This window comes from Podarcis tiliguerta (assembly GCF_965153285.1).
Source record: "Podarcis tiliguerta genome assembly, chromosome: 1".
NCBI lineage: Eukaryota > Metazoa > Chordata > Lepidosauria > Squamata > Lacertidae > Podarcis > Podarcis tiliguerta.
In genome coordinates this window covers 67,409,445-67,435,237 of record NC_139534.1, presented here as the reverse complement: position 1 = coordinate 67,435,237, position 25,793 = coordinate 67,409,445, and the positions used below count along the sequence as shown (strand labels likewise).

The window sequence follows — 25,793 nt, the reverse complement described above, 5'->3', positions numbered from 1 at the left end:
ACTTCCGCCCCTCTTGCCCCGCACATGGAGGAGGCTTACTCAGAACCGGAAGTGAGACACGAATGCGTGATCATGAGCGGCGGAAACTGCGCTTGGAACTTCGTTGACCCATTCCCCACCCCCAACCCCGCCGTGCGAGACATCGCGAGAAGAGCGCGCTTCCCCGGTTCTTTTGTGAAAGCTCGCGAGAGAGGCCTCTCTCTTTCCCTTTGACTCTCGCCCAGCAAGATGGTAGGTAGCGATGCGGCACGGTCGGCCCCGGCGGTTTTGCGGGGCTTCTCCGGCGCCTCTCCGCGCAGCGTGTGAGGAGGGCGGCTTCTGGCTTGAGGCCTGGCCCGGGGCCTTCCTCCTTCTCCCTCCTTCTGCTTCGTCCTGCAGTCGTAGGGAGGCGGAAAAGGGGAGCCCTTCCTCCTCTGCCCAGAGCCTCGTGGAATTCCCTGGAGCGGGACGTGGCAGCCGCATCCCCTGGACTGCGCCCCGGTTTTGTCCGACCCTTCCTTTTTGCAAATAATTCCGAAATGCGCCACGTTCACCTCTGCCGGGGGGGGGGAGGATGTGGGAACCCTGTGTGCAAGGGACGGCTCTCGGAAACCCCTTTTGAAAGAGGAAGGTTCCTCACTGCAGAGCACGTGGCCTGTAGAAGCTCTTCTCCAGAGAACATAGTACTTCTTTGGGGAGGGGAGCAGGGCCTTTTATTATTATTAATTATAATACCCTGTTCATCTGGTTGGGTTTCCCCAGCCACTCTGAGCGGCTCCCAACAAAATATTAAATAGTAATAATAAAACAGCGATATATGCTTCCCAACTAGAAAGAGCACAAGGGAGGAGCGTTTTCCTCCTATTTTAAGTATACTGCCCTCCTCATTGAAACACCAGGGCAGTGTACAGTATATTAAATTAAAGCAGCATGGTAGTGTATTTGTTTCATTTATTCACTCTTGTGCAGGCTCAGGATGGCTAAGAGTGTATCACGTAGGGGTGGGCTGACTTCAGTCGGGGTTTTTTTAAAAATCGATTTTATATCACATTCACAATGCAAGTGTGGCTATTCAGGACATTTTAAAGCATAACTGGGCAGTGTTAAATCTTAAGAGGGTAAGAAGTGCCTTGCTGGATCTGATGAGGATCTACCATTCATGGAAAAAATCGCAGCAGCCAAGAGGTACCAGGTTATCTGCCAGCAACTGGTCAGAGGTCTACCTATGGAATATGATCTACCTTATGTCCACCCCTATAAGCATAAAGAACCATATCAATGCAACAAAATGTAACATGCATTAAAACCCCCCACATATATTTATATATTTAACTCTTCTCTTTTTAAGCCTGCTCTTCAGCCTAAAAGTAGCCTATAGTGGCTTATAAAAATCAGTAATGAAACAGCCCCTGCCCTCAAGTATACAAGTTTAAAATATGATACAAAGGGGATTAGGAGAGATGTGGAAGAAAGCAAATGTGCTAGCTCTTAGTTACAGAGTTTTTATAACTAAACAGTTCATGAAAGGAGGAGCCAAAAAATTGTGTTCAAACCCTTAGTGGGGAAAGGGGGTTGTGCTTAAATTGTTTCATCTGAAGTAGTGTGGTCTGGCAGGGGTTGATAGCCCTTTTATGTCAAGCATTGTTGTGTCTGTTGTTCTCATATATATATATATATATTTTACACAAGTCTAATCTTTTAAGCCTTCCAGACTGAGGAAGACCAGGAAACTGAGGGGTCATGTTAGCCATGGCCACGGCCGTATCGGTAAGTGTAGAGGATTATTTACTTTGTTGGTTTGTGCTCATTCATGGCTTCCGGATATCTTCTGCTTTATTACTAGACTAAGTCATGTAGAGGATAACATTAGTAGTACTTGTAAGCTTCATTTTTAATACTTAGTTATTTTAAGGTTTGGCTATTTATTTCACAACCTTGACTGAAATACAACCAGAGTGCAGGGGAAAATGATGATGGTTACAGTGAGGTTGGGAAAGGCATGTAAATACCTGTTAATTGAAGTTGAATTCAAGGTTTTAATCTGTTCTTCATTTCTATTATAGGCAAACACAGGAAGCATCCTGGAGGCCGTGGTAATGCTGGGGGTTTGCACCACCACAGAATTAACTTTGACAAATAGTAAGCATTTTTTCCTCATTTTTTGTTCCTTCTCAAGCATTTGATTATATAATGCAAAGAACAAATCCATAATAGGTACCAAAATAACATTTACCACCTTGTAGATGTTGATTTTGTTAAATATAGGCTGAAGTGGAATCATAACCTACTCTTGCTTAGGGCCATGAGGCAGTCCATTACACTGTTTCTGGTGGACTTTCGTCCTAGTAAACAAGCGGAGGATTTCAGGTTTAATTTTGAATTAGGTATGCAAAGCTACTTATCTATACCAGAAGTGGCCTGTTTGGTGGGGTGAAGTTGCTACACTGCTGCAGTTTACCTGGATAGGGTGACAGTGAGGCTGGGACTGTGTGTGTGTATGACCAGGAGCACCAGAATGTGTCCACAGCCCAGACTGCAACCATGCCAATGTTGGAAGGGCAGCTCAAACCCACCACATGGACTGCTACTGATCTACAGCAATCGAGACTAGAGTCACATCTAGATATTGTCAGTTATCATGGTGTGCTATAGTACTCGAAGAGCAATAACTGACCTTTATTCACTGACTGCCCTATTCATAGTTCAGTCAGTCACCAGGTTAGTAACAGAAAACTCATATCCCAAACTGGGAGGTGTGGGGCCACCAGGAGGATCGGTATCATCATTCTGCATGTCTTTGTAATGCTGAGTCAATGCTCTGATTTTCCAAAAGTGTTTGGTGAATTGCTGGGGTTGCTGCAAGGAAACAAATAGAACTGTGTGTCTTTGACTGCTTTCATATAAAAAGCAAGAGCTTGGAGGACCTCCCATTGTAGCCACAGTTAAGGCAAATATTTATTGTTGGATCAACTACAGCTTTCCCTTTCCTTTAGAACAACAGATTTTTTTGAAGTTGCTGTAGCTTGTCTTCTGTCACAGAATATTTGGGCATAAAAGTTACCTGTAGTGCAGAACCCCCTCCTGGCAAATTATACATTTAGGGTGGTTTGTGTACAGCAGTGTGTGTAATGTCGTGTTTTATGGTACTTTGGGCACCAGGCAGTGAAATACTGGGACAACTGTGTAAGGACACAGAAATAGACAGGGTTTTTCCCCATCTGATTAGTTTGATTTTTGCTCTAGTTGATTACCTGGAACTAAATAAGTTATTACTTCGGACAATAAATACTCCTTACAACTCTATTTTCTTGTTCTTCACCTCTGTGGACCACATTAACTCAGTCTGAAAGTGGCTAGGAGACAATGTCATTGAGGTGTGTGTGAGGGAAATAAGCTGGGTACTAGTAGACTAGATATACCTTGCAGTGGTTTTAAGCATAAAAAAACCTGACGAACCTGGCTAGAGAAATTTAAATGAAGACAATTTCTCATTCAGTAGGCTATGCAATTAATGTTATATACTTTGTATGTCCTCTAGCTAGGTAATGATGCACATGCATTTCAAAATGAGTTATGCATTGACTGTATTCTGCCTGTGATTTCTTGCCAGTCATCCTGGTTATTTTGGAAAAGTTGGTATGAGACATTACCACTTGAAGAAAAACCAGCACTTCTGTCCTACAGTGAACCTGGATAAACTCTGGACACTTGTTAGTGAGCAAACAAGACTCAACTATGCCAAAAATCAGGCGGGATTAGCTCCAGTTATTGATGTTGTACGCTCGGTAAGTTTATTTTGATAATATAAAATGTGTGTGAAGCTAGTTCATTTGTGTAGTATGGTAAGTCCTAAAATTGTTTCAGAGATAAAAGCTGAACTTGTAACACCCCTTACTTGAAAGTAAGGCCCACTGAATTCAGTTGGACTAACATTTGCGTAGACAGGAGTGCAGCCTAATAAGGATCACAGGGTAGTTTACGGTATAAAAGCACAAAATACACAACACAATAAAATACCACCCACTAGCTTAAAAGGCTATAGTTTAATTAACCAAAGGGGAATGTTTTTGTCTGGCACCTAAAATTATGTAATGAAGGTGCTAGGTGAGCCACCCTGGAGTGAGGTCTCTTAGGCCAAGATGAAACTATTCCAACAAAAATGCCTCAAAACAATGTACAAGTTTTCAAGTTCTCCAGAACTCTTCTTCGGGATAGATACTGAATAAAGTTAGGTAGAATTTGACTGGTGGTAAAGCTGACCAAGTCTGCATCTGGTGAGTGTCTAGAGTGCAGATGTTCAAATGAGGCTTTGTTAGGTGCTATGCAGGTTTTAGGGTGCAGGAAACACAGTTGCCAGTTGCCTCTCTCTGAAAATACAAAACCAGCTGTTCCCTAGGTCTGTCTCCCAGATGTAGACATAGATGGTGTTCGCTCCCATTCTTTCTCTGCCTCAAATATTGGCGGCTTCTTTACCATCAAGCCTGATGAAGAGTTGCGGAGAACTGAAAAGCTTATGTGCTATTTTGTAACATTTTCATTGGCCTAATAAAGCTATTGTCATAATTAGGATTTCAGTATAGTTATACTGTATATTAAACACTTGATTTTGCTCTTAATATGTATGGCCACCCAGTGTTTGTGTTGAGACTGCATTGTGCACACTGCATTCTTGACATTGGCTTTGTTCCTAAGTGTGCTTTGATCCACTAGAATACTGATCACAGGGGGAAGAAAAATATACTAAAGAGTTCATGGTGGGAACAAACGGAGGATCCAAGTACGTATACAAACCTTTCATGGTATGTGCTCAGGCCGAGAGGACAAAATGACATTTCAACATAGCATATTAGTTTTCTGACAACCCTTTTTAGAATATCAAATTGTTCTGTCTGCCAAAGTATTTTTAAACCAAGAAGACAAAGTGAGAAAATACTGAATATGCATGGTGATTTATATTTTGTAATTGGTAAATGTTTGGCAAAACTTTTTCTAAAGGTCATTTGTTACAATGTCTTTGTTACATACAGTACGTTGAAATATTTTGCTTTTGATTTGTATGGAAATTGGTTCAGCTGGTAGTGACTGTAAGAGGCTTTGTGTACCTTATATTTGGACTTAAGAGTTTTTGCTAAATCTCCTTATCTTTCCAGGGTTACTACAAAGTCCTGGGCAAGGGGAAACTGCCCAAACAGCCTGTAATCGTGAAAGCAAAATTCTTCAGCAGAAAGGCAGAAGAGAAAATCAAAGAAGTTGGTGGTGCCTGCGTGTTAGTGGCATAAAGGATTTTTCTATGTATCCAGGCTTCAATAAACACAATTTCAGCTGTGTATTCATAAGCTTAAAATTTGAAAAGTATCTCATTGCCAATTCTAATACTCCTAACTTGATTTTTTTTGGGGGGAAGGTCCACCAAGAGAGTAGTTTTTTGTTCAAAATGTTTTCTTGCAGCCATTTCAATGTACAAGCACAAAAGTGGCACAGGAGTCAGAATTTCCATTTCAGCCCTTCTCATTGTAAAGATAGGCTTAAACACATGAACCTTGTGAAATTGAATGTGTTTGGAGTGTTCTACATGTGAGAGAGCACCTGCACATGAGGAATTCAGACAATGATACCAGTGGCTTTTGTCCCCTACTGGGAACGTGTCTTTCTGTGCCAACTGGTTGTGGTTGCCCAGAATTTTGATTGTATGCCATAGTCTTAAAGTGACCATGTTCACATTATTCTGCTGTTTAATACATGTTTTTTAGGTAGTAAACTATGTGCAGTTCACACCAGCAGATGTGAACAAGAACAAACTAGCTATATATTATTTTTAAGGAAAAGCAAAAACATTTTACAAATTTAGGCATCTATTTAAATTGAAATGGTTTTTCTTCAGAATTGAATGAACATATACCAGGACTCTTAAAGGTAGCTCACAAATTCCAGTGTACACCCAGGAACCAGTGGCATTACCATACCACTCAAACTTCTCTTCAAACTTCTCTAATGGGATAGTCACCACTGGCATTCTCCAGCAGACTACTGGATGCAGGAAATGTCCTTTTCGTGTATCAGGGAGGAGAGGGGATTTTCACTGAGCCCCCTCTATCTACAGTCTTAAAGGTTCTAGAGCAACTTTTCAGGAAAAAAATGGTGAAAAATCCTCTGTACTTTAATATTACACAGGAACCTGGGAGGACAAAGCAGAAATAACTATTGGTTAAGCTAAAGGCTTGTGCATAAGTGGTGTATTAGTGGCTGTGCCACCACTGAAAAAGTGTTCTCATGGTGCCCACAGCAGAGCATCAGTGAGGACTAATATGGAGAAAGATGCTCATAAGGGAAAGGCGTTCCCAAACATACCTGGACATTGTAAAAAGGCAATACTTTACCAGGATAAGTTGGCTACAACCTGTTTTGGATTCTACATGTTCCACCAGCTAATTTTGTTTTTCAAAGTGGGCCTGGGCCATAAAGGAGGATCAAGAAAGTCCCTCCAACACCAATCTGTGATTACTTTGTTCAATTTTGATGTTGTTAGTCCTATGAACATTCACTGGAGACACATCCACTGGAACGCGTTCCTCAAAATTATATCCTCATGTAACAAACAAAAACCAAACAACTTCAGCTTTTATGCAAACTTTTTATTAAAAAATAATAAAATACTTTAAAAATGGAAGTATTCCCTCAATATAAACTCAAGCCTATTCATTCAGAACTCTTTAAGAATTGCATTACAAACTTAAGTGGCATTAGCAACATATCAGATGTGCAGAACCCTCAGACTGGATGCAGACTGACAGAAACAAGTTTACTGAAACATTGGTGGAATGACATACCCAGATTGAGAGTAGAAAGTTGTGCTGGCCGAATGTAAGGTTGATGGAGAACAACTTGCTTCAGTTAAATGTATTTGCAGTTTTAAGAGTTTTGTAACAGAAGGCAGCTTCCAAATCACTACCAGTACACCCAAAGCAATGGTCTCTGACTAGAGCATAGATGTAAACAAGCATTTTTGGTACTTGATAATTTAGACTTCTCAAAAGGATTACAAATAACCAGCATTATTTTCCACTTTAAAGTTAAGAGCGAGAACTGGACGCTTCAGTTGAAGTCAGAAGCCACCACACCCAATGTGACAGATGGGTGTGGTTTGGGTTAAGCAGGCCAAACTGGAACTGTGATGGGCTCCCCAGCCAGAACAGAACAGAACACAATTGAAAGTTTAACATGTAGAACACTATTCTTAAACTGGTAGGTAAGGTAGTAGCCTGATCCAAGGTGGTTTGCAACCGGAGCAGTATCACCATGCAAATATATGGTAAAAGAGTAAGAAATGGGTTGCCTTTGGGTTAAAAGTGGGTCCTGGGCCTGAAAAGGTTGAAGATGCCTGTAATCCAAAGTCTATATTTGCACCTCGCAAACTTACCAAGACTACAAAATCAGCAGGTACTCTTAATCCAGCGTGGTTTGGGGGCTCATCCACTTAGCACGCAGAGTTGATCTGGTGCATAGTTTTCCCTCCTTCAAGCAGTAAGGTCTCGTAACAACTTTTCCAAATAAACTGGATGGCTACAAAGGAAAAAAAATGCAATGTTGCTGTGTGGCTCATTTTTACTTACAAATCTCTTCCCTTGAAACTCTTTAGTCACTTTAATCAGCACTCTGCCTCCCTCAATTTTCAGAAAGTTCACTGGAATTCAGGTGTAGGTCTGTCACTAACCTGGTGACTGACTTTGCTACAGAACAACAAAGTCAGTGAATAAAGATTAGTTTTTCTCTCCGAGTACTATAGCACACCACAACGACTGAAGACATCAAGATGTGACTCTAGTCTCGATTAATTATAGGTACACAAGCTTCTTACTCATTTACTGTTTCAACCCAATGCGTTAATTCTGTCTAGAACTGTAAACACATATTTTATTTCACAAACAGAAACAGAAAGACTCTCACCAAAAAAAGATCGCGCGCCTGCTTGAACTTATTCGCTCCTTTTAAACCCTGCTCCCCGCTACTCACCACGTGAAAGGAAGAAGGGAAGCAGGAAGCGGAAGAAGACCTTCCTCAAGGAACCTCCCACAATGCTCTCGGGGTGCGGGCGGGCGGGGGGGGAGGGGCACATAGAACGGGAGAGAGAAGTGAAGCTCGGCCATTCCTGGAGCGGCAACACAGCCTGCACTTCCGGTGGCCATTGAAAGCCGTCACGCTGTGGTGTAACTGTGCCGCTCCAGCCCTGTGGCAGCTCTATGATAAATGCCCGCTTTGCATTGGAGGGGAAGGGTGGGGGCGGGAAACCAATCCAGGGGTATACCGGAAGTTTTCGCTCTCATCGAAGTGAAACGCAGTTAGCGTCAGGAAGGCGATGACGTCACCTAGCTTTTGGTCTTGCCACTCAAGTGGGAGGAGAATTCAGCAGAGCCCCTGTTGAGGGCGGGAAACTTTCCTCAGCGCAAAAAAAAAAAAAAAAAAAAGGAAGCTCCTAACACATACCATTGGGTGATATATTTTTTAAAGAAAGGCTTCGCCTGTGGAGGTTTTCCCCTCTCCTCCCTTGAGCGTAGTGGGCGGTATCTGTGCTTTCAGTCAAAACTGCATTCTTGTGGCACCTCAAACACTTACAATTTATTTACAATTTACAATTCAAACACCAGCAGTTGCTGGTGTGCCTTTAAATGCGGCCCTCTTCGCTTGATAACGTCACTGGAGAATGCAAAATTGGAATAAATCCCAGCCAAGTCATTTTGTTGTCCTTTTGTATCCAGCGGGGGCCCTTGGTCCCTGAACTGTATGTTCCTCGGAGTGCAGCCTTGCCATTCAGGCATGCTCAGAAGCGAGTCCTTTTGATTTCAGGGGTACTGACTCCCTGAGGCTGCGCAGCTATACACATCTGGCACTATGTCCTATTGAACTGAGTGAGCAGAGACTTTCTTCTGAGTAGAAACACCTAGCATTGGCCTCGGGCTGTCGATATTTATTCCGTACAGTACTTCATTAATGAAGCCACCTGCTGTGCTGCTCCCCTTTCTCGCTTGATCTTCCAAGAAGCAGCTATATCCTAACTAGCCTTTTCATTTTCCGTGTTGGGAATGTGATGTAGTATCACTTTGCAGCATAGTGGGAAATTTAATAGGTGGCCACCCAGCACTGCTTGGAACACTTGCTATTTACTATCAGTGCCAGGTACTCTGGGTGTGTAAGGTATAAGGCAGTCTTAAAGAAGCTGGTCCTGAGCTGTATAGGGCCTTATGTGGTCAGGGATCGTTGTCTCTCTAATTGTGTGTTATTCCACATTCCTCACTGCAGCGGTTTTGTGTTATGCCATGCCAGCCCCATAGCAGCCATTTTGTCCCCAGCACCCTCTCAAAAGTCATTATGTGTCCACTGGCCCAAAAGTGTTGTCAACCCCTGTATAATAATAATAATAATAATAATAATAATAATAATAATTTATTATTTATACCCTGCCCATCTGGCTGTGTTTCCCCAACCACTCTGGGCGGCTTCCAACAAAACACTAAAATACAATAACCTATTAAACATTAAAAGCTTCCCCAAACAGGGCTGCCTTCAGATGTCTTCTAAAAGTTTGGTAGTTATTTTTCTCTTTGACATGTGGTGGGAGGGCGTTCCACAGGGTGGGTATAGGTCAGATTAAAATAAATGAGAAAGACTTGGGGGACGGGTGAGTAAGCTGTGCTCCCCCCACCTCAAGAAACATAACTATTCCAGGGCAAGGGGACATACTTGTCTTCTTGACTCCAAAGCCTAAGTTCAAACAGTGACAAACCCATATACACATCTTTAACATCAGAATGATGCAATGGCAAGGGGCAAATCTGACACTAGGTGGCCTGACGTGCTAAATGGGCCCCAGAGCAAAATTGATATTTTTGTGTGAGCATTTCTTGTCCCCAGAAGATCCTGGAAGATCCACTTCCAAGCAGGAGATGAACTAAAATCAGGGGCATGAGGTTACAAATGAATGTTATAGAATACACAAGTGCCTTTGGCCACCATAGTAACAAAATCCAGGAAACAGGGCACATATTTTATTGTGTTCCATATGTCATGGAAGGGTTAGAGCATACACCAGTCAGAAAACTCAACATGAACTTCATTGTCTCTACAATACAGAACAGCAACAGCAAACTCCTGATTCCTCCAAGTACATTTAAATAAAGTACCACCTGGGGATTAAACTATATGATGACACTGTCTACACACAATAATAGAAAGACTGAACATTTTCATTTGTTCCTAGAAACTCCTCTGTTTTATTGTAAATAATTCATCGTGTGTCTAATAATTGCAGTTATATGCATCTCCCAGGGATAACAGTTTATTTCCTGAGCAAAATGTAATGGGATTGCTCAACTAAGATCATGCAAAGAAGTCACATGCATCTTAGATAATTACATTGGGAAAAGGAGAATCTGATATTTTGCTGACCCACCAATGGAATATAAGGTTTGTTTTTTATGTCGGACTACTGACCAATTACATAATTTTAGTGATACACAGCAAGTTTTATCCTATGAAAATATGCTGCATAACCAGGTCTTGGGCAGATGTTTCTTATATTGTGTAGAGTTTTTCTTGCTTTTCTCTTGGTAGTATTTGAATAACAGAACTTTCTGGAAATACTGTATATGATCATTTTAGGATCCCAGACCTTTATATGAACTTTTCACTACTGCACCAGCATTCTGCAGGTAAACCCTTTAATTAGTGAAATGTTTAGCATTTAATGCTGGGTGCTTAGACAGTCACAATTTGTGTGTATGGTTCAGTGGCATACTGGCAAATGCTGTGTGTACAATTGACATTAATTTGGCATTCTTGCACACACTGGAAAGTGTGGTATAACATTTGCTTGATATAATGTCATATAGCCTCTCCTCAAATTTTGTGCAAACAAATCAGGTAGAAGCTCAACAAACAGTCTGCAAGCAACTTTACTGTGCTACTGACTTCTGTAGTGATGGTTCAGACACTAGTGACTTGTCCAGCATCCTAATGACAAAGAATGAGAAATCTTTCTTACACAATCTCAAGCTTGGGTCACAGTTTAATGACATTGTTTCTCAAATTATTCAATATTTTCAAATCCACCATTATTGTCTGTGTTCTTTTTACAACTGTTCTGCTATTTGACAATTTATTTGGCTCAATATAAAGTTCTGCTAGAGATGCAAGAAGGAAGCAAAGCTGAGTACCTTAAGCAAATATATAACCTTAGGGCAACATCATGCTTACAAAGCTGTAAGCCCCTGCTCTGTTCACTGGTGCTTACTCTTTAGTAAGTATTCTGTGGATTGCAGCCTTAATATAAAAAGCTCAGAGTTTACTGCTGGGAGAGCCTCACTGAACTGAAATGAGTAATAGTCACGCCAGTGAATCACTCTCTGGCTCATCTATCAGTGTTGTCCATCTTTTCCTTTATGCTTCGCACAAGCAGTCTACCTTTTTTATTTTAAAAAGCCAGCTTCAGCTGCAAATTTGCAAAAACAGCTTGAGCCTGGAGAGGAAAGATGTGCTTTGGTTGAACATATGGAGGACACCATCATTCAGACAGCTCCAGCTTCTTGAGTAAGAGAGTGCTGTTTATGTTCTTTCCTTAAGGTGGGGGCTGTGGGACACACACACACTGTAGTCATGAGTGTTTGAGGACTCACATACCCATCTCTTTGCTTAGGGGAAACAGATGGAAAAGATGCAAGAGTTATGCCGTGATGATTTGGAGGCATGGTCTGCCCTTCCCTGGTGAGTTGCCTTTCCTTGCTTACCATATTTTTCGCACCATAGGGCGCACCTGACCATAGGGCGCACCTAGTTTTTAGAGGAGGAAAATACGGAAAAAAATATTCTGAATCAAATGTTGCACTAAACTATTTAAAGCAGCAAAGCGGGCGGCTCCTGTCCACTTTGCTGCTTTAAATTGAGCCTCAGAGGAGGGTAGGAAGGGGAACCATGGCTTATCTAAGTCCAATTAATAATGCTGAGCCTGACTTATGGCCATCGAGATTAGCCTGGCCATCTCAGTGGAAATCTGGGGAGGCTGAGGTGGACTTTCAGTGGTCAAAGTGTGGTTGTGTCTTCCTGCCCGGCCTCTATTTCCTGCCCTCTTTCCCCCCTGCACCCCCACACCCTGCTTTGAGGGAAGGAAGCGGAGCCATGGATCCTCTGCTCGCAACTGCACTGGATTCCCTCCACTTTGAAGCAGGAAAGTGGGAGAGGAGCTGCTTACACAAGTGTAAGCTGCTCCCCTCCCACTTTGCTGCTTCAAAGGGAGCCCAGGAGAAGGGAATCTGCTGCATTCGCCAGCAGAGGATGCATGGTCCCCTTCCTTCCCTCCTCCGTAGTTGCTTTGAAGGAGGAAAGTGGGAGAGGAGCTGCTTACACGAGTGTAAGCTGCTCCCCTCCCACTTTCCTCCTTCAAAGCAATCACGGAGCAGCGGAGGATCCATGGTCCCCTTCCTTCTCTCCTCCGTAGTTGCTTTGAAGGAGGAAATCACTTTCCTGATTCAAAGCAATCACGGAGGAATCCCTGTGAGCAGCGGAGGATCCATGGTCCCCTTTGTTCCCTCCTCCGCAGTTGCTTTGAAGGAGGAAAGTGGGAGAGGAGCTGCTTACACGAGTGTAAGCTGCTCCCCTCCCACTTTCCTGATTCAAAGCAATCACGGAAGAATCCCTGTGAGCAGCGGAGGATCCATGGTCCTCTTCCTTCTCTCCCCCGCAGTTGCTTTGAAGGAGGAAATTGGGAGAGGAGCTGCTTACACGAGTGTAAGCTGCTCCCCTCCCACTTTCCTCCTTCAAAGCAATCACGGAGCAGCGGAGGATCCATGGTCCCCTTCCTTCTCTCCCCCGTAGTTGCTTTGAAGGAGGAAAGTGGGAGAGGAGCTGCTTACACGAGTGTAAGCTGCTCCCCTCCCACATTGCCGCTTCAAAGGGAGCGCGGGAAGAGGGAATCTGCTGCAGCTTCCCCCACCTCCCGCAGAAGCCGTGCGCTCTTTAAAGGGGCTGCGCGGCTTCTCCTGGCTTTTCTGGGAGGTGGGGGGGATTCCCCCACCTCGTAGAAAAGCCCGCAGGAGCCGCGCAGCCTTTAAAGAGGGCTCCGCTCTTTGGGGCTTTTCCCCGAGGAGGGAGAACGGACCGATGCGGCCAGTCAGTCCCTTCTCCCTCCTGGAGAAAAGCCTGCAAAAGCGCACGCAGCTTGTGTGCGGCTCTTGGGGGCTTTTCCCGCCTTCCTCCCCCTTGCATTCGCTCCATAGGACGCACACACATTTTCCCTTGCTTTTTAGGAGGGAAAAAGTGCGTCCAATGGTGCGAAAAATACGGTACTTATCCTTGCACCTCAGCAGTGGAGCTGAGGTTCTTAATGGGTGTTTGCATCTGGAGTCCCATGTTCCTGTGAGTTATTGTGGAAAAAAAATATTAACAACATTCCTCTCCTTCACAACAACTATTCCTTTTCATCAACATTTGAAGGTCTTAGTTGTCTACCATAAGATAGAGCCCCATGTCCTGTGCCTCGATGTATTTATATATAAATAAGCTGTGTTATGTTTCTGGAGATGATATACCCCTGTGATTTGTTTTTGAGTTATTTTAGACTCCTGTCCTATGATATGGTGTGACAGCATGGTAGAGTTGTGATCGTGGTCATAGCACAGGGCAATCACCTTAGGCTCTCCACTGATCCCTTAGTTTTATTTAACTTGCTCTGTCTTTTAATTTGATATGCTACACTGTTGTTGCAACTGACTTCTGTGCATTAGATGTCAACTGTGCCCATTTAGTCACTTGTGTTACTGAGTACTGTGGTAATAATGCCAGTGTTGAATAATGCTGGTGCAACAGGGGCCTCTTCTGTGACTTCTTCTAGGGCTCTGGAATTCTCTTTGGGGAAAGTGTGCCTCACTGTTTCTTTAATGGCCTTCCAGAAGCTAGAATAAACTTTTCTATGTAAGCAGGATTTTTGTTTACAGATGATGGCTTTATTGTATTGGTTTTACTACTCTCTCTACCTGTTTGTAATCTGAAAACTGTTTGTAATTTTTGAAAACTGCTCTGTTATTGCTTTTCCATTGCTGTTTATAGTATTTTAATGGTTTTGTAACTTATGTTTTAAATTGTTAGCTAATGGTTTGATTTTGCTGCTAGTCAGCTTGAGCCTTTTTATGAGGACAGGCAGGGTACAAGTGTTGCCAGCAAACTAACCCACTACTCTGATTCAAAGTTTTGTTGTGCCAGCATAAGGAACTAGTAGTGATCCTATCCCCATCAAGTGGTTGTAATTCAAAGGCAGAATCACACTGTGGGTGCTTCCAAGCATATGCTAGGAAATTCAGGTTGTGCAATTAAAGTTGATTTAGAGCTATTTCACGACCAGCTCACTTCCTTTCAAAATTGGACATTTTGCAATAAGTGAAGTGATGAGAAAATGCATTGGAATGTTTGAGATAACATTTGCTTGCCGGAGCATTGTCTAACCTCCCCAGAAACAAATTGGGATGAATGCTCAATAATTAGCCAATGTCAGCTCACCTCCTTGAAAACTTTATGCAAAGAAATCAGGGTGAAATCTCAGTAAACAGGTTGCCTGGATGTAAGCAGGAACTCTGCCTTGGGTTGTTCCTATGTTGCATTGTATGTGTGCCTGGGATTGCTTTTGCCCATAGCAACTTGATGGTGCACTAAATCCCAAGGGTGCTTTTTCAATTAGAGAGCAGTTTGGGTGGTTCTGTGCTGTGAGCTGCTGCGGCTCAAACTAAGGGGAAATCTGCAAGTGTGAGTATGGATATGTTGCACACATTTTACTTAGCTTTTCTGGGGTGTGGCAGTGATGGGGTAGGGAATGGCAGCAATATTTTTTTAGCATGCCTCAGTCAATTCAGAAAATGCCTGACTGTGTCTGCCAACAGATTCTGCAGTCTGTAGAACAGGGGGCAGGAACGGTAATTAATTAGGTGTCTCACATCTTTTGTTATAAATCAGGAATTATTATGTGCTTAAAAAAAACAGAAGAGAAATGACAGGGCAAAGAATCAATCAACAGCGATATTCTCATAGGCCCACACAAGGCACCAGGTGCAAATCTCTAATTAATATGTCAGGAATCTGAAAAGGAAGGAAAACAAATCTGAATCTCAGTAAAATGATGTTACTGTGTGTACTGAACACCATTGAGAGGCAGTGAAAGACAGGAGATATCCTGATTTGAGCCCAGCAAAAAGTAGTCTTTTATGTGTTGGATATTGTACTTGATAACTTTGACTCTACAGCTGTGACAAGGCTAGGCATGATCACAGACTGAATTATGTGGCTATCTATTCCATGATAAAATAATCAGTGATGAATTTGGGGCTGACCCATCTATACGATGAAAGGGACATTTTTCTTCACCATTGGGCATTCAGAAATTACTGAATAATCAGCTGCTGAAATGGGGTGGGGAGCAGTGGTTTTCCGAGGGAGGGAGGGAGGGATGGGAGGGTAAGGAAAGAGCTCATGGCCCCATTGGGGCAGGGTTAGCAGCATGTTATATGAAAAGAGATGGACATCGTTGGAATAGACAGCGAAGCAAGCATACAGATCCGGGTGGTAGAGTCATCTGAAGTTTTCTGATAGGAGGCGTAACTCCTGTATTTTGTGAATGTAAGTCCTACACTGATTACCATGAACATCCGGTTTTCTTCTGTGTCCTCTCTTGTATCACCCACACGTGGGAAAAATATTTTGAGAAAGCCTCAAAGGTGTTATTTACTGTCTTGACTGAAACATTCACATCCATAACTTCTGTCCAGGACACCTATATGTCTTGGAATAGCCTTGAGTGAACTAATCACATAGCTGTAGATGTGGGAACAATTTATTATTCATTCTTGTTCATAACAGAATAGTAATCTGACAAATGTATTTATCCATTTCAAACTTGTTTGGAGGACCAATGGATATTGTTTGAAGCTGCTTGGAAGGGACTTGCATGGCCATGCCAGTAAGAAGGCTGTGGATAAAAATGAGAAAGCCAAGGTAGGCTGAACTCTGTGGGCAACTATACGGGCATCATCCTAAAATTTATGTGGGAGGTTAAAGCTGCATATAAACTACTAAGCCCAGTTTCCTGGAGATAAGCCTCATGCGACACAGTAGGAGTATACGGTATGGGATTGTGCTGTTAATGACATTGGCATGGGAGGGAGCTAGCTGTGAAGGACAGGTGCCTTTAGAAAGCACATGTGATGCACACGGCCTAACAGTATCCTGCTATTGTCCATGCTTGCTGAGTGCAGAGGCAGGGAACTGCTGACATTTGAACTCAGCATGTTATGTGGCTTTAAAGAGATCAGTTGTGCCGAATGTGCATGTCTGAGCCCGGGGAGTGGAGGGAGCCCTTTTGTATCCAGCTTGTGTGTGTGTATGTGTGCGCATCTGTCAGAACTTTTCCTTATTATGTACAACCTGGTTAGCAGCATCCCTGAACAAGCCCTTTTCCTGAGAAACAAATATATTCTTATTGGTTATTAAAGGTAAAGGACCCTTGGACAGTTAAGTTCAGTCAAAGGCGACTATGGGGTGCAGTGCTCATCTCGCTTCAGGCCAAGGGAGCCAGCATTTGTCCACAGACAGATTTCCGGGTCATGTGGCCAGCTTGACTAAACAGCTTCTGGCGCAACGGGACACTGTGACAGAAGCCAGAGTGCACAGAAATGCCCTTTACCTTTCCACCACAGCAGTACCTGTTTATCTACGGTTGAATGTGCTTCAGGTTGAGTGCTTTCGGGTTGTGCTCCGTGGCAGCCCGGAAGTAACAGAGCGCGTTACTTCTGGGTTTCGCCATTCATGCATGCACAGATGCTCAAAATGACGTCACGCACATGCGCAGAAGCGGCAAAATGCAACCTGCGCACGCGCTGACGTGCCATCACGTCTTACATTCTATTCAGGATGCAAATGGGGCTCTGGAACGGATCCCTTTCGCATCTCGAGGTACTACTGTACTTGCACTGGTGTGCTTTTGAACTGCTAGGTTAGCAGAAGCTGGGACAGAGCAATAGGAGCTCAGCCCATCGTGTGTATTAGAGCAATCTCTGTGGGAGATGCTTTGCCCTTTCTGAAGCAGGTGAAATTCACTAGATATACAATATTTGATCCTTGAATGGGGAACCCAGCTCCTTTCTGGGTGCTAGAAAAACAGAAGTGCTTACTTATCTGGCATGAGCTGCATCTGCCATTCCCTGCTGCTGAATCCGCTTTTGAGATGTTGCATTTTACCCTGGAGAACTGCTCAGCTGTCTCTGAACCTTCCAGATGATGTCATTCCATGTCCTCCTTTTCCAAGGGAGTTGCTGTTAAACTCAAATAGCTAACCAGAACTGCTAGTGAACTGCGGGGGGTTTTTTTTGTTGGTTTGTTTGTTTGCTTATCATGTAGTAAGTGCAACACTTGTGGGAATCTGAGTGCTGAACTGAAAGTTTTCAGGAAAGAGGTTTTGGCTCAAAATTGGGAGCGGCTTGTCTCCCCGAGACTAAGGGAGAGATTTTAGAGAGTGAAAACTGAAAAAGTTTAGTGGGAGTGAGAGGGCTTACTATTGGCAGTGAGTGCATGGTTGTTCTCTCAACTGTTTTAAAAGCTCCATTTGTTCCCTTTCTTTTTTGAGGCATTATAAGTGAGAAAGAGCATCCATCATATTATGAAACCCACATTGCCCTGGGATGACATTATGTCTACCAATGGTAAGGCACATTCATTCCATAACCCTTGTGCAGTTTATTCTCCGCTCCTGAAAAATAGGTGACCACCTCCCAGTCCACCACATGTGAATGAGACAGTGAATTTGAAGGCAGGCATTTTCCGTCAGTTTTTTTAATGGATTCCAGAATGTGAAGCTCACCAAACTATAGTCATCATGACTGCTAGATGTCCAGTGAATAGAGACATTCAAGGTGATGGAGAATTTCACCATATTATTTTTTAAAAAACCCAGAATTATAATTGCACCTGCTATTTTTGCTAGCTTCACATTACAGGCTCTAGATTATAGGGATTGCACGTAAAATTGCTTTGTTGAAACCTCTCCAAAGGCAAGTGATGCAATGTGTTACATGCAATGCTGTCTGGAAATGAATACCCCTTAGTTTTAATTAGACATTCACCCGAGGTATGGATGATAGCATAACTTTATTAATCACACCAATAAGAGCTCAGGTTGGAGAGTAAATAAAATGTTGCAAGCAGTTTGCATAAGTGTTCAAGGTGGTTGAGTTGGAGTTGCTTCAGACCTGTTTTGGTCAGTGTCTGCTGCTGCTGCCCACGCAAAAGGCGAGCAGAGCAGTTGGGCTTGGTTAGGTAAATATGAAGACATAGAGTACAGCATTTTGTATTTTAAAATACTCCCTGATATCCCCTAATTGGGCCTTAGAGAAAATGTGAATAATATCAAGAGTTCTGAGCAATTGGTTAATGCTCTGGGAGAGTTATTATCCGAACATTTGCTTAGAGAAGCAGGAAGGATGATAAGGCAGGTGAAATTATCTGGGAGATGGATAGAAATTTTATCAGGTTGAAACAAATGTAGGTTCATGTGCATTACTCAGATATGAATTGTCATGATGGATTTTCTAAGTAAAAATCCAAATTCAGATGCTGAATACTACTTTCACTGTTTGACTTACTTAACATAGCAACATATTTAGTTAAAGAATAACTTTTTCTTAAAGTTCTTTGGTATCCAGTGATGTAATATTATATCCAGTTGTTGACATCATCATCATAAGGGCACCTTCAGACTGTTTCTTATTTTGTGGGAGGGATTCAAACACGTATCAGAAATTTAGATTTGAGCAATTAAAGCTGATTAAAGTGATCCATCATCCTTCACAATAAATTCACTAACAAGCACACACACACACTTTTTGCAGTTAGGAAAGTGATGGACAGGGCTTTTTTTCAGCTGGAACTCACTGGAGCTCAGTTCCAGCACCTCTCAGTTGGGCGCCATTGCCATTATAAGAGAACAAGGGAGGCATTCATGGGGAATTCTGGCACCTCTTTTTCTAGAAAAAAAGCACTGGTGATGGGCAAATGCACTGAAAAATGTGAGATGAATGAATGATTGACAGGAAGATGTAAAACTCATACAAACCAATCAGAATGAATGTTCATTGTTGTATAATCACCCCACAAACAAATCAGAATGAGTGCTTAATAATGACTGAACATAGTCTAACTTCTGCAAAAGCTTTGTGCAAGCAAATAGGAATGAACGTTCAATAAACAGGTTTAAGGCTGGTGGTTCAGGTCACTAACGTGAGCTCTATGTCTCAGCGGAGGATTTTAAAGAACACTTTAAAAACACAAAACTGTTTCCTTGGTGTAGTTTCACTCGTACGGCACCTGTGGCCAAAACACCACGTAAACTAATCCTCATGTTCAACTCAAAGGCCTGGATTCAATGTTTTCTGACCACGCTGTTGTGTTATCATGAGGGTGAGAATAATGGTTGTGCAATATAAAATCCAGCGCAACAGTTGTGCTAGCAGAAGCTTGTTATACAGCAGGTTATTCAACAGAAAGTATAATCTGTTTTGCAACCAACCACAAGAAGCAGGCTAGTTTCCTGCCCTTATCTTGTAGAAGCCATTTTGCACAGGGCAGCCCAACTTTTCATACCAAGTGGGCCACATGACACTTAATTTTTACCTCACACTTTCAGTACAGCTTTTTTTTGGGGGGGGGAAGGGGATGTCAGAAGAAATTTAGTCATAATTTGCTGTTTGGGAACTGTTTGCTCAGGAAAAGGGTACAAAGATTTTCCTGTTATTTTTGCCATTGTTTTAGAAATTCAGGAACATAAAAACTGCCTTATATTAAGTCAGACCCTTTGTCCTGTCTGCATTGATGGGAGGGTCTCCCCAGGGTTTCAGAAAGAGGATGTTCCCAGCCCTGCCACTTCAACATGCAAAGCAGATGCTGTACCACTGAGCTACGGCCCTTGGGGTTCCAAGACATAAAAAACAAGTACACCATGGGTCACCATTTAAAAACCAGTGTCCTTGACCATACGGTTTTAAAATTCAGTTTATAGATGGGAAAAAATATGAAGCCAAATTTAACCACATCTGAAGATGACCTAAGGAGTTTCATTACTTCAGTCAGAGTTCTCTACAATAATACAATTTTTCTACAGCATCTCATTTTTGTCTTTTTAAAAGAAGCTTGGATTCAGTTCAAAACAGGTATCGGGAAAGCTTCAAAAGAAGTGGATCCTGTGTATATTCTTCCCTGCCTCTTTCAGTCAAAAGTATAAATAGCATCAATCCATGTGAAGAGGTAACAGCATTTTCAAGACTGATGAGCTGCATTTTACAGAAATTAAGATATCCTAATTTGGACATGAACTGAATTTGGTCTATTGATATTCATACATTGTTGTTTGAGTTGTACAATCCCATGTTGGATTGCTTTTTAGATGTACTGATTGCATCATTCTTCATACGTACAAACAGTGGCTCTCTAGGGCAATGCTGAATACTCTTTCCTCCACCAGCAGAGGTGTAATAATGATATACTGTATTTAAAAGAGGTTTCTGTAAAGCACAGGCTCCAGAAATATACCTTCCTTGGCTTTAGATGACACTGAGTTCTGAAGTTCAGCAGTTGCATAGGTAGCTGAATATGTACCTTGGGGTGAATTATTGTTTGTGATTTCTTCTTGATGGGTTGATAGCAAGACGCCTCTATAGTCTCCGTTTGCAAGCATCTGTTACAAGCCATATTGAGAGTTTCCTTTTAAAGAAGATCTGGTTAAAAACAGAATGATTGCTCTCATTTCTGTCTCACCATGGAATTGTTCCCCCCCCCTCTTTTTCTATTGATCTGGAAAAACAGCTGAGAAAACGTACCATAGACTGAAAAGTAAGAGGGGCATATAAGGCACGTTAATGGTCTCTGTTCTGAGCCTAGTTTTTGAAGAGGGCTTTACCAAACAGGAAAGGAGCCCCAGACGAACACCGGGAAGGTCTAGTCATTTTCTCTCATCAGCACTCCTGACGCTGTACAGTAAAAGCTGTTTCCAGGGATTACGCGGTGCACGCTCTTCTGCTTAGTAACAACCCATTTCCTCAGCCAAGAGACACTTATTTGTGCTCCTCTCTTAAGTGGCTGCTTTCCAGAGAGAACAGGTAAGCCAACATGAAAAGTAATTTTTTTCCTGAATAAATAACATAGCCTAGCAGCAGTTTGCAAGGAGGGTGGCATAAGCACTTCCCATTTCTAGTCGGAGCAGCTGTCTGTCAGTTGTGATTCACTGTCTGTAAACAGGCAGAGAGGTTATTTTGCTGGCGTGCTTCGTGTTATGCTGATTAAGTTTGGATAGCCATTCCAAAGGAAAATGCATTGATAATGGGAGCGGCATCATTAAGGTTTAGGAGGTAATAAGAGCAGACAGCAGCGGGGGGTGGTAGGAGTGGGAGTTCTGCATCTCTACAATGTACAGGTTTAAAATTACCAAGTATTGCAAGTGGAGCTTGATTAGCCAGCCCAGGGTAACTGAAGGTCAATTGTATCCCGTGGGGTTAAAGATTCAGACAGCAAGATGCAAACACATTTGTTGTGGACCAAAATCAAGCTGTTACCGATATTTAGGCAGACGATCAAACAGGGGATTTGCCGACTGCAGTAACTGCATCTACCTAAGACTTAGCATTATTTAACAGTTGCCCTTTTGCTTTTTACATTTTTCTGTTTGGGAGTCTCCTTGGTTATCTAGGAGGCCTGAAGGTCATGGTCACTAGAGCTCTTAGTTCTCCAAATACACTGGCTGATTCAGACATACAGACTCGTTTCGGTGTTTACATGTTTGGAATACATTTGTGTTTGAATAAGTGGCTTCTGCACACACAGTCTTTTGAGAGAAATGGGAGAAAGGTCTGTCTTGCCTGTCCAAACATGCATGGGCTTGTGTGTCCATGTGGGAAAAAATGCACACTTTCCCAAATTTGGCCCATGATGGCATCCTGATGAGGGAGGGTGCGAGGTTCTACAGTCTGATCTTAGGTAGGCAGGATTAAAATTTCAAAGATGAAGAAAGACATGTTTTAAGATAATTTGCTGGATTTACTTTTCTATTCCTCATAATATTATCAAAGCAAATCAGTTATCTGCAAGAAAAACAAAAAATCCTGTGTGTTTTTTAAAAAATCAAAGCCTTTGGGACAGTTATTGTTTATGTAAAAGCCAAACATTTGCTATATTGTTATGTTTTCCCCAGTAAGGCCATCATCATCATTTTAGTAAAAACAGGCATCATCTTTATTTAGTATGTGAGCTTCAATTCTTCCATCCATGAATGCAGAATAAATGCCAAGCAACACAGAGACATGTGTAATAAACCCAAATAGCTGCTTATTTTAGTGATAAGCTGAATAAGAAAGGGGTATTTTAAGTGGAATAGCAGTGGGGAAAGGGATGGTTAATAATTCCCCTGCCCTCTTTCTATTACAACTCAATCCCTCCCAGTCCACTCCTTCTGTCCATTGCTCCAGACCAAATTCCCTATGTTACTTCTCCACCCCATAGTAGATGTGCAGAGGACAGACTTACCCACCCACCATGCCAGGAATACTGGATACAAGGCTCAAGCAGAAACCTGTTGCTACTTCCTCCACTACCTAACCTGTTGGAGTCTGTTGTGTTGTGCTCCCTGGCTCACCCAGCCAGCAGAATTTTTGAAAAACAGAAGTTGTCAGTCCTCTCATACCCATATGACACTTAAGAAAAAGGAAGCAAAAAGCCATTTCAAACAAGTTCACTGCATTGTTTATAGGAGCCTCCCTATTGCCAGTGTGTTGATCAGAGGTATATTAACCCCATCCAGTCTGAACATAGGAGAGGACAGCTGTACAATTTTTCTGCCTAAACCTGCACTGGAAAATGTGGTGTGAAGCAGCCCTGGCAAGAGTCTCAGCCAGGCCCGTGTGTTGCCCCAGGCAACCATCTGGACTCTAAACAGATGTGTATAAAGAGTCAAATCAAAACTAGCAATATTTAATCCTTTGAGGTGGGATATGTACTGCATTTAATAGCTAAACGTGTTATGCTGAAGTGGAGTTAATCAGACCCAAAGTCAAGTACTTTGTGGGTTGTGGACTGGCCTCTACTGCTGCATATTAGTTATTTGAAGGGTGGACAGCTACGCCTTTGGTGAGATCCTTCACACTTTGAAACTGCCTGCCAAGAGAAATTGTAGGAAAACACATTTACACTCAAACTCAGGGCTTGTCCACATTTATGCTTGTCCTGCCACTTCCTCCTGGGGAAACCTGCTCTTTACTGCTGAATTGGAGTAAACGTCAATCGGATTTTCAGTGGATTGACACCTGCTTTGATTCAGTGGCAACATGCAGGTTTTCCTGGGGAAAGTAGTGGCGCAGATGCACTGGACAAGCAGAAAATCTCTTGGACCCGTGCTTTCTAGACACAGGTCATGCAAAGTATGGACGAGCCTCAGTGACAATTAGAAAGCATTGTGCATACACTCTCTCTCACACAACCCAGGCTGTGTACACATTGCCAGCTTAAAACACACCTAGGTTGTTCTTTTTCTGAGTTCACATTGAAGCTGGTTTGGAGACAAATGCATAAAAACGCAGTATTTCATGAATGTATAGATACAGGATGTCAGATGTACACCACTTCCCAAACCAGCGCTGGGGGCGCACTGGATGCAGAGTAAATGTGAATGTGTACACAGCCCCAGGCTTTGTCTAGTTTCAGCGGTTTTATTACCTTCTTTTTTATTACCTACTTTTACTTCTTTTATTACCTTGCATGTTTTTTTTGTAGTTGCATACTTATTTTAGTCTGGCTTATTGCTTGCTTTGATTGTATCACCTGCTGTCAATCCCTCTGGGTGGGGTACAAATTTAATAAATAATATTAATGGAGTGCAGTCACATTTTATACACAGCTCAGATTTTGTCCAGTGTTTCACTCTTCAAAAATGCTACCCAGGACTCCAGACTGATATTTAGAACTCAGACGTTGCTATTACTTATTTCTACAGCACCATCATAGCGCACAGAGCAACACAAGTCCGCTCACCCTCTCAGTGTGGCGGCGTTGCGGGACAGCAGAGGCGCCTCCTAAGTCCCTAATGAGGGTGGCTCGGGATCAACACCCTGTCCGGATGAGCGGCGGGGGCGCTCCAGCTTTCAGGAGCTGGATGTGAGCCCAGGATTGGCAAATAGGCGTGCAGATTTGGATGCAGGCTGGGCCAGGGGGAGGAACTGATGGAGCAGGAGGGCTTCCCTCAGGCCATGCCCAGGTAATTTAAGCAGCCCGTATCTCGGGTCCTTACCTGGGTTTCCCCATCGTGCTTAACAGAGTAGCACAAGCCAAAAAGGCAGGCTCTTGCCTCGTAAAGCTTACAAGTGAAATTGGGTAATTAAGGTGCAAAAGTGGTTCAATGGAGAATATGTATCATACGCTGTTTTAATTCCTTCATCTCTGTTGCTTGCAGCCTAGAAAAATAAGCATAGTAGCTTTTCTCACTGTGTGTAATGGCCCCACAACAAGATAAGGTCTGGTTGATGCTTTGCTTACTAGCCAAATTTGTTGCAGTGATGAAATTTAGGCAGGAATACAAATGTGAGGCCCATCTTATAATGTGAAAATAAAATTATGGGTGGGACAATAGCCCAATAACTCTGTTGCCATAGCACATCCTTCCTTAGTTCTTCTTGTACACCTGTTGGGTTATAAGCTCATCTGGAAGGTATGTAAATATGAAAAACATTATTTAACTGTCAGTATTGCTGTAACATTGTCTTAAGAAGCTTAATTAATAACTGTAGATACAATTCTACCCAGGCCAAGTTTGGGCTGGATATCACAACATTTGTTAGCCCTATCAGATCATCTTCCATGCTTACTGTATTTTTCCGTGTATAAGACAATGCTTTTTGCTAAAAATAAAAAAGGCAAAAATTGGGTTTCGTCTTATACACAGATAGTGAATGCAGAGGAGGGATGTACGATTAATGGCAGCAGCAAGCAGGAGATTGGCAGTGGCGATTGGGTGGGTGATTGGTGGCTGCGGCAAGGCCTGCTGGAGATTGGCTGTGGCTGTGGCAATTGGGCAGGTGATTGGCAGCTGTGGCGAGGAGGGCAGGTGATTGGTGGCTATGGCATGTGGGCGGGTGGGCTGTTGGTGGTGGCGAGCGGGCAGACAATTGGCGGTTGCGGCGAGGTGTGCGATCAGCAGTGGCTGTGGCAAGTGATCGGCAGTGGCGGGCAACGTGGGTGAGCGATTGGTGGAAGTCACTTCCCCCACCCCAACCCCCAAAAGCTAAACAACTTAATTTCGGGTTAAAAAAATATGGGTTATCTTATACATGGAGGCATCTTATACACGGTAAAATACGGTAATCCCTTGCTTTCTTGGATGGGAACAAGATGTTCTGTACAGGACAGCTTAAATATCCCTATTACTCAAAGGAAGCACAGTTTCAAACCCCTACTCAGCCATTCAATAGTAGAACATGCGTAGGGTCCCCGGTTCAACCTCCCACATCTCCAGGTAGAACTAAGAAAGTCTCCCTGGAGCAATGTTGCCAGTCAGTGTAGACAAGACTGACAACAGTGTAGACAACATGGACCAATGGCCTGATGCAATCTAAGGCAGCTTCCTCTGTTCCTCATGGTGAACTAGTCCTAATTATCCTCTCTTGGCCTAGTTTATTGCATCACTTCACACGAAAGGAGCCCCAAAGCAATTTACAGGGACAACATACAACAAAAAGTCATTAAAATGAAATAAATGT

At 42.8% G+C, this 25,793-nt stretch overlaps 3 protein-coding genes and 1 long non-coding RNA gene across 7 annotated transcripts in view; 3 read left to right on the top strand and 1 right to left on the bottom strand.

Moving 5' to 3' along the window:
• Positions 1–25,793, top strand: part of DENND5A (DENN domain containing 5A) — a 609,609-nt gene that overhangs the window by 358,805 nt on the left and 225,011 nt on the right. The window lies entirely within an intron of this gene.
• RPL27A (ribosomal protein L27a) lies at positions 148–5,323 on the top strand. The gene is made up of 5 exons (XM_083412969.1): positions 148–231; positions 1,683–1,746; positions 2,043–2,118; positions 3,590–3,764; positions 5,130–5,323. Exons 1-5 carry the CDS (start codon positions 229–231, stop codon positions 5,256–5,258), a joined length of 447 nt encoding a protein of 148 aa, XP_083269095.1. The 5' UTR covers positions 148–228; the 3' UTR covers positions 5,259–5,323.
• Positions 6,597–8,002, bottom strand: LOC310666127. The gene is made up of 2 exons (XR_014505771.1): positions 7,924–8,002; positions 6,597–7,539 (listed from the first exon to the last, which is right to left on the bottom strand). It is a non-coding gene; the product is annotated as an uncharacterized lncRNA (long non-coding RNA).
• Positions 8,610–25,793, top strand: part of TRIM66 (tripartite motif containing 66) — a 65,692-nt gene continuing 48,508 nt past the window's right edge. Inside the window, exons 1-3 of one of the 4 annotated variants that reach the window (XM_083400380.1) lie at positions 10,488–10,682; positions 11,452–11,559; positions 11,666–11,733. The gene's annotated coding sequence lies outside the window, so the exon portion shown is untranslated. Of the gene's footprint in view, positions 8,801–10,487; positions 10,683–10,747; positions 11,560–11,665; positions 11,734–20,526; positions 21,153–25,793 lie in introns of those variants that run through there. The other 3 variants (XM_083400381.1, XM_083400379.1, XM_083400382.1) reach the window with 3 other exon arrangements.

Excerpts from the sequence above, each read along its gene's own strand:
- RPL27A (XM_083412969.1), top strand. Across the intron at positions 2,119-3,589 it reads AGAATTAACTTTGACAAATA|TCATCCTGGTTATTTTGGAA; the intron begins GTAAGCATTTTT and ends ATTTCTTGCCAG. Across the intron at positions 3,765-5,129 it reads TTATTGATGTTGTACGCTCG|GGTTACTACAAAGTCCTGGG; the intron begins GTAAGTTTATTT and ends TTATCTTTCCAG.